General features: G+C 37.3%; 1 protein-coding gene across 1 annotated transcript in view; it reads left to right on the top strand.

The window, feature by feature from the left end:
• Window positions 1–8,260, top strand: part of TMEM68 (transmembrane protein 68) — a 92,472-nt gene extending 84,212 nt beyond the window's left edge. The window contains exon 8 of the mRNA XM_008580803.1: window positions 8,178–8,260. Coding sequence (XP_008579025.1) covers window positions 8,178–8,207 — 30 coding nt within the window. The 3' untranslated portion in view covers window positions 8,208–8,260. The remainder of the gene's footprint in view (window positions 1–8,177) is intronic.
• The last annotated feature ends 848 nt before the right edge of the window (window positions 8,261–9,108 follow it).

Genomic DNA, 9,108 nt, shown 5'->3' on the forward strand with positions numbered 1-9,108 from the left:
TGGTCACGAAAAAAAAAGACAAAAAGGAAAAAAAAAAAAATGGAGGTAAACTTCACATAACACAAATATAACCATTAGCTATTTTAAGGTATACATTTAAGTTGCCTTTAGTACATTTTCAATGTTGTGCAACAATGACCTCTATCTAGTGCCAAGACATTTTCATCACTCCCAAAAGAAACTGTACCCATGAAGCAGCTACTCTCCATTACCTTCTGTGGGCCCCTTGCTAGCCTAACACATAAGCTTAGATATGGGAATTACAAAAAAAAAAAAAAAAAATCAGACATCAAATGTGCTCTTGTGGGGCATTAATCTCAGCCAGGCATGCAAAAATGACCTTTTAGGATGGCTGTTACTAACAAACAAACAAACAACAACAACAAAAACCCCTGAAAATAAATGTTGGTGAGGATGTGGAGAAATTGGAACTCTTGGGCACAGCTGGTAGAAATAGTAAATGGTGCATGTGCTATAGAAAACAGTATATCAGTTCCTCAAAAACTTAAATATAGAATTATCATATAATCCAGAAATTCTACTTCTGGATATATAGCCCAAAAAATTCAAAGCAGGATCTCAAAGAGATATTTGTACACCCATGTTCATAGTGACATATTCACAACTGCCAAAAGATGGAACTCAAGTGTCCATCAAAAGATGAATGGATACACAAAATATGGTATCTACGTACAATGAAATATTATTCAGCCTTAAAAAGGAAGGAAATTCCAACACATGCTACACCATGGATGAACCTTGAGGACATTATGCTCAGTGAAATAAGCCACTCACAAAAAGATAAATACTGTATGATTCCACTTATATGAGGCACCTAGAGTAGATGATTACCAGGGGTGGGAGAAGGGGAAATGGGGAGTTATTGTTTAATGGGTACAGAGTTTCAGTGTGGGAAGATGAAAAAAAATTCTGGAGATGAATGATGGGGATGGGTGCATTGACTGCAGTCAGCAATCCTTATCTGTAGGGATTGGTTTTAGGACCCCCGCAGGTAGCAAATCTGCAGATGCTCAGGTCCCTTATATAAAACGGCATAGTACAGCATTCCATATCTGCAAATTCCATGTCTGTAGATTCAACCAGCTGCAGTTGGAAAATATGTACAGTGGGTCTTCTGTATCCCTGAGTTTTGATCTGCAGTTGGTTGAATCTACAAATGCAAAACCTGCAGATATAGAGGGCTGACTGTATATGCATGTACTTAATACCACTGTGCTGTGCACTTAAAAATGGTTAAAATGGCAAATTTTATGTTATGTACATTTTACCCCAATTAAAAAATTTACTAGGGTCATCTCCATAGGACACAAGAGACATGCAAAGGCAATTTGACCGTCAAAAAGAATAATGACTGCAGTAAATCATGTTAAAATTTGTAAGTTTATGATAGTAAAAAAATTCTCACTTATTAATCTCTTTTGGATACTGCTAGGGCTCACAGTATTCTGCAAACTGGTAAATAAAGGTAAAAAAATCATGTAAAAAAAAAAAAAAAGCTATGTGTAGGGAGAAATAACATTTGCAGCCAGTTTGAAGGATCTGTTTTTTTGGTCTTCTTATTTTGGTATTTATTTTCACTGAAACCTGGTTATTTTCTTGTGTGTGGACCCTTTGCCAGTCTAACAGATGAAGTTAGATATGGCCATTCAAAGAAAAAATGATTGGACATCAAACATGTTTCTCATGGGGCATGAATCTCAGACAAGAATGCAAAAATGACCTTTTTCCTTGATCTGCAGCTCTAGTTGTTGAGACAATATTCTATGACTACTCTTGTCAGAACAGGGTTAAGTCTGATTTTCTGAAAATGGAACTTAGAATACTAAGTTAAAAATCTCTTAAGTTGATATTTGAGTAGTATGCAGTATAATATTATAAAAATATGCATAAAATATCCATTTCCTTCTTGTCCACATTTGCTATAGAACAATTAACATCCCTTCGAACATCAAGCATAAATAATTAATATTCTTCTAAGTGCTTACATGCTCTTTGAGACAAATAAATCAAAGCTTACACATTTAACAAATTAAATTACCCAAATGCTTAAGCATTGATTGTAAACTTATTTAATCAAACTCTTGTAAACATCAAATAAAATCACAAATGTAATCTAACACTTCATATACCTTAGAAAGCAGGAAAAAATGCACTGAAATATAGCAATAATTGCAAAAATGAGTATGTTTCCTAATACCAGTTATAAATGTGTTAATACCATGAATATATACATTTATTTATTTATTTGATTTCTTTTGTCTTTCTGGGGTTGCCTTCCTAGGGTTGCAGAGATGTGCAGGATCTGGTTGGCAAGCAACTGATTATTTTTTTTAAATTAATTATTATTATTAGCATATTCATTATTACAAATCATGATTTTTTTTTATGCCCTTTACCCGACCTATCCCTCCCCCAACCCCCATCCCTCCTCTCCCCCATCTCCAATAACCTTAGGTTTGTTCTGTCCTTCTAAAAGTTCAATGAATTGTTGTGGTCTTTTCTTTCTTTTTCTTTCTTTCTTTCTTTCCCCTTCCTTTCTTCCTTCCTTCCTTCCTTCCTTCCTTCCTTCCTTCCTTCCTTCCTTCCTTCCAGTTATAAGTGAGAACATGCAGTATTTCTCTTTCCTAGTTTGGCTTATTTCATTTAACATAATTTTCTCCAGACTCATCCATGTTGCTGCCAATGGCAGAATTTCATCCTTTTTTAGGGCTGAGTAGTATTCCATTGTGTACATATACCACATTTTCTGTATCCAGTTGTCTGTTGACAGACATTTAGGTTGGTTCCATATCTTGGCTATTGTAAATAGAGCTGCAATGAACACGGGAGTGCAGGTACTATACAGTAAAAAAACAAATAATCCATTTAAAAAATGGGCAAAGGAGATGAATAGACACTTTTCAAAGGAAGACATACAAATGGCCAACAGGTATGTGAAAAAATGATCAGCATCACTAGTCATCAGGGAAATGCAAATCAAAACCACATTGACGTATCATCTCACCCCAGTTAGACTGAGCATTATTAAAAAGACCAAGAATAACAAATGCTGGCGAGGATGCAGGGAAAGGGGAACTCTTCTACACTGTTGGTGGGACTGTAAATTAGCACAGCTGTTATGGAAAACAGTATGGGAGCAACTGATTCTTGGCCAGGATCCAGCCCATACTACACAGGCCAAGACTTAAGTATGAGCCTCTATAAAAAGGCTTAGTCCCTTTTTTATAATTCAGTTTTTCTTTTTACATTAATGAGACGTGTAAGTCCATGTCTTTCACAAGGCTTTTAGTTTTTGAATCTTCAAGTATTTCCAAGAAATGATATAGTCTCCAACTTTCACATGTTCTGTATTTCTGAGCTTTTCTTGCCATTATGGCCTGATTTCTTAGTGTTACTGGAAATTTATGGGTGTCTTGCATTATGTCTAATGAGATCATCCAGACTTATTATCTTTCAATGAGTGAGGGATTAGTCTCATCTTTGGGCATTGGTTAACTGATCGTCTTGGAACAATTATGTATGATCACCAGTACTGATGAACGGCTAGGTCCTATTTTTATCTGGGGGTCTCATAGTTCCCTTAGGTTCTGTTCACTTTTTAAAATATCTTTTTTCTCTGTTTTTCAGATTGATAATTTCTATTTTTAGTTAACTTTTTTTTTTAGTGGCTGGCTGGTACAGGGGTCAAACTCTGGACCTTGGTGTTATCAGCACCACACTAACCAATGGCGCTGACTGACTCGCACAGTTCCTGTCTTTATCTCCTTGTTTATTCCGACATCTTCAATCTGCTCTTAAGCACATCCAATTTAAAATTTCAGGTCTTAAACTTTCAGTCTTAGAATTTACATTTTGTTCTCTTTTTTTTGATAGTTTCTATTTCTCTGCCAAGATTTTAACTCTTTGCATTAATTACGAATGTATTTTCTTTTATGTCCTACAGCATAGCTAGAATAGCTGCTTTATAATCTTTGTTAATTCCAACCTTTAGATCTTCTCAGAGTATCTGTCAATTGTCCTCTTTTTTAAACATGAGGTTTCTTTTATTAAATAAAAATACCAATATCAATACAAAATTTTATCTTAGTGATATTGCAGCTAAGGTAAGGATTGTTGATTTTAGTACTTTAAATATTGTTTTTATTATTTTTATTTATACATATTTATGGGGTACAGAGTTGACTATCAGTATTGGTGTACGGTATATGATGATCAAATCAATAATAATAGCATGTTCATCATTACAAATCATAATTACTTTTTGTGTCCTTTACCCAATTACTCTCCTCCTCCCCTCTTCTCATCTCTACTGACAGTAGTCCGTTCTCTCCTTCTGAAAGTTCAACATTTTATTATGGTCTTTCTTTCTTTGTTTCTTAGCTACCACTTATGAGTGAGGACATACAGTATTTCTTTTTCTGTGTCTGGCTTATTTCACTTAATATAATTTTCTCCAAGTTCATCCATGTTGCTGTGAATGGCAGAATTTCAACTCTTCTACACTGTTGGTGGGACTTTAACTTAGTAAAGCCATTATGGAAAACAGTAGTGAGGTTTCCCAAACAACTACAAATAGGGCTATCACATGATCCAGAAATCCCACTACTGGGCATATACCCAGATGAATGGAAATCATCATGGTGAAGGGATACCTGTACTCCCATGTTCATCACAGCTCTATTTACAATAGCCAAGATATGCAACCAACCTAAATGTACATCAGTGGATGACTGGATAAGGAAAATGTGGTATACATACACAATGGAATTCCACTCAGCCATAAAAAAGAATGCTAATTGTCTTTTAAGTATGGGTCATGTTTTCCTATTTCTTTGTCTGTCAAATAATTTTGGAATGTGCCCTAAATTGCAAATGATCTATTACATAGATTCTAGATTCTGTTACAAAAAGCATTGATGTTTTATTTTGTCAGGCAGTTAACTGAAGTCAAGCGGCAAACTCTAGCCTGGAGTTGGGCTGTGCAAGTGTGAATCAGAGGTTGGCAAAGAATGTGGGCAATGTTTACACACACAATTTGGTTCCTTGCTTCTCTCCTTTCTGAGATTTCTCTCTTCATTTTCCAGCTGCTTGTTCTTCTCAATCTCAGTTCTCTTATTCTTCAAGCCAGTATGACTTAAACAAATTATTTTTCAATCTCTGGTTTAGACACCCCACACGGTATGGATTGAGACCTCCCCTCAAGGCTAAAAACCATAAAAATGGGAAACTCACCATGTTTCCTTCTTCCACGTTTTGATTCCCTTCTAGTATATTCCTGATTTTGTTTGTTCTGTACTGCCTTCAGGTTATTGTTTTTATATTTAGTTCAGAGTTTATAGTTGTTATTTGTGGGAAGATTGGTCCAATAGTAACTACCCAGCTATTGCCAGAACCTCTTTTTAAGGTCAAGGGTTCAGCCTCATTTATCCAATTTACTATAAAATATATTACTTTCCCTACTCTTTTTTACAGTACGAAGTTTTATCAGCCATTAAAACTTTTTACTACAGTATCAGAAATGATTGCAATAGAAAAGTTTTCTCTAAAAATGTACTACTTAATAAGCTGGCCAAGTCTGGTGTAAATGTCGTCTTATATTATTCTACAAGAGGTTAGCATGGAATGATCTGTGTAGAAGTTGACTTTACCCAATAATAACTGTATGACTTTGGGTAAGACTTCTAACTTCTCAAAGTTTCAGTTTCCCTTCTTATGAAAGAAAGACGGTGATTCATTGTCCTTTCCTACACCCATGAGGTCGATGTTGGAATCAGACAATATGCTACACTTAAAGGTGTTTTTGAATGAAAGCTACTGTAATAATTTCCTTCACTTGGTCTCAGAAAGTGTACTCAGTGTTATAAGGGGGGATGCAAACACAATGGCTTTACCTCCAACTCTAGCTTTCTTGCCCTTTGTAGGCTGCAATCAGATGCTAGGATATGGCAGTACCATCAGGCAGGACAGCTGCGATGGCCAGCTGCTTAGGAAAGGCCTCACCAGATGGCAGTCCCATGGGATGCTCCAGAGTCTGTTCCTCAAATTTACATCTATTTCAATTTAGTTTTACTAGTGCTCCAGAATTGGCCAGACTGATTTAACTAACCAAACTCACAAGAATCTAGAGTGTATACTGGGAAGCTAATTAATGAGTAAGTATCTGCAGCAGAGACAATACCTGTATCTGATATAAAGGTGGTCTGTGTTGTGGCATCTGTGTTTCTGTAAGCTAAACTAATGATTATAAAGTTGTTTCTTGGTGTGGAACTTGGGCAAAAGAAGATGAATAACAATTATAATTATAATAATAACAACAATAAACATATCTGCCATTTGCTCAGAGCTTTATATTCCCTTTCATTAATTTTTGCAGAAAACTTGCAAGGAAGATATTATCATTCCTATTTTACACTTGAAGAAGCTAAAACTTAGAGAATTTAAATATTTTTCTTAAGGTCATAAATCCAGGAAACATTGGAGCCACTTTCCTGGCTTTATTAAGATCAGACAAATCACCTAGTCCTTAGAATAAAAAGCACAGCTCTCTAGTGACAGCATATGTCCACAAATGCAATGCCTCTGTACAGTTGACGGTACAGGACAAATACCTCCAAATCCTCCTTTACAAAATCCCTTATGATTTAGGTTCCATGTTAACTGCCCCTCTTTTTTTTTTTTTATCATTGCTTTCCTAATTGAGTCCATTACCATTAATTTGTTAGTTTCATTCACATTCCAGTCCAGCCTTCTTGAAATTATGCCCAAACACCATGCTTGGTAGGATTAGTGACTGTCCTCAAGGCTTTTGGTAAAACGGTCGCATGCATTTACTGAACTGAGACTGTGGGACCCTGTTAGTGGCTAAAATGTGGTTCTCCTAAAGCTGGTGTTCCTTACATACTCAGATTGTTCCACATCTATTAAATGAGTGCAGGAGAAACTCATTTTCTTTTTTTTTTTTTTTTGTCTTTTTGTCTTTTTGTCTTTTTCCGTGTCCGGCAACGGATCGCAACCCTCAGTGTTGCCCCCGTACCGGACCGGGGACCGGCAACGGGATTGCAACCCTCGGCGTTGCCCCCGCGCCTCGCTCAGCCAGTGAGCGGGAACCGGTCTGTATGTGGGATCCGAACCCTCGGGCGGGAGCGCCGCTGCGCTTCCCAAGCGGCGCACTTATCCAGTGCGCCACCGGGCCGGCCCGAGAAACTCATTTTCTATTAGTTAAAAGAGTATCTTTCTTTATGTTCAAAGTAAGACAATTAATTTCTGGCCTCCTTGGAGGTATCTCTCACTTCATGGTGCTGCTGTCACTCAAAGCTGGACAGCATAAGTGACCCAGCTCTTTAAGGGCAGAGGTCAATTCCACTGAAATGATAATACTTACAATGATAGCAACATTTGGTGAGCTGAACAAATGCCTGTCACTGTTCTAAGTGCCTTTTTTACCCTCATAAAAGTCTCTATAAAGTAGATACTATTACCCCATTTGTACAGATGGGGAAAATGAGGCACTGAGAGGGTGAGGAAGTCATCTGAGGTCACTCACCTTATAAATGACTGCACAGGCCTTCTGCCAGTATACTGGCCTGCCTGATGTTCATGTTACGAATTGCTTTGGATTGAATTGTGTCCCCCCAACACCCAATGTGTGTGTTGAAGTCCTAGGCCCCAGCACCTCAGAATGTGATTGTGTTTCGAGATTGGGCCTTTAAAGAGGCAATTAATTTAAAATGAGGATATTAGGGTGGGCCTTAATCTAGTCTGATTGGTTTCCTTATATGAAGAGGCAATTTGGACATCCAAAGAGATATCTGGGATGTGCACTCACAGAGGAAAGACCCTGTGAGGACACAGGGAGAAGGTGGCCATCTGTAAGCCAAGGAGAGAGGCCTCAGGAGAAACCAACCCTGCTTAGGATGGCGTCTGTTTTGGAGGAAGAGAGCAGGTTTATATTCTGCCACATGGGGAATCCTGGGATGACCCATACACTATACTTGTGAGTTATTCTAGTGATGCCCTTTAGAAATTAGCTCAGGGTAACAGACTGACTGGCTGGCTCCTTAATGAGCCTCTGATTTAAAAGGCCATGAGATGCTATCTTCTTTCTGTTTGAATTCTCAGTGCCCAGATTTTAAAATACAGGTTTTATTGTTATTTAGGTGTGCCAGGACCAACAACTCAGGAGGTGACTGCCATTGAAAAGATAGTTTGCATCTGATCTTTGAAAAAGGCAAGAAGAACACACATTGGGGAAAAGACTGCCTGTTCAATAAATGGTGCTGGGAAAATTGGACGTCGATATGCAGAAGAATGAAACTGGACTTGTACCTCTCATCATATACCAAAATCAACTCAAAATGGATTAAAGACTTAAATATAAGACCCCAAGCTATAAAATTACTAAAAGAAAACAGAGGAGAAACACTCTAGGAAGTAGGACTGGACAAAGACTTTACAAATAAGACCCCAAAATCACAGGCAAGAAAAGAAAAAATAAACAAATGAGATTATATCAAACTAAAAATCTTCTGCATAGCAAAGGAAATGATCAACAGAAAGACGACCTACAGAGTGGGAGAAAGTATTTGCAAACCATACATCTGACAAGGGATTAATATACAGAATATATAAAGAACTCAAACAACTAAATAGTAAAAAAAACAAATAATCCAATTGAAAATAGGCAAAGGAGATGAATAGACATTTTTCAAAGCAAGATATATAAATGGCCAACAGGTACATGAAAAAATGCTCAGCATCACTAATCATCAGGGAAATGCAAATCAAAACCACATTGAGATATCATATCACCCCAGTTAGACTAGCCATTATTAAAGAGATCAAGAATAACAAATGCTGGTGAGGATGTGGGGAAAGGGAAACTTTTCTACACCATTGGTGGGACTGCAATTAGCACAGCCATTATGGAAAACAGTATGGAGTTTCCTCAAACAACTACAGAGAGAACTACCATACGATCCAGCAATCCCACTACTGGGTATATATCCAAAGGAATGGAAATCATCATGTTGAAGGGATGCCTGCACTCCCATGTTCATCACAGCTCATAGCTCTATTTACAATAGCCAA

This window comes from Galeopterus variegatus, unplaced genomic scaffold (assembly GCF_000696425.1).
Source record: "Galeopterus variegatus unplaced genomic scaffold, G_variegatus-3.0.2 Scaffold2163, whole genome shotgun sequence".
In the NCBI taxonomy this organism is placed as follows: Eukaryota; Metazoa; Chordata; class Mammalia; order Dermoptera; family Cynocephalidae; genus Galeopterus; species Galeopterus variegatus.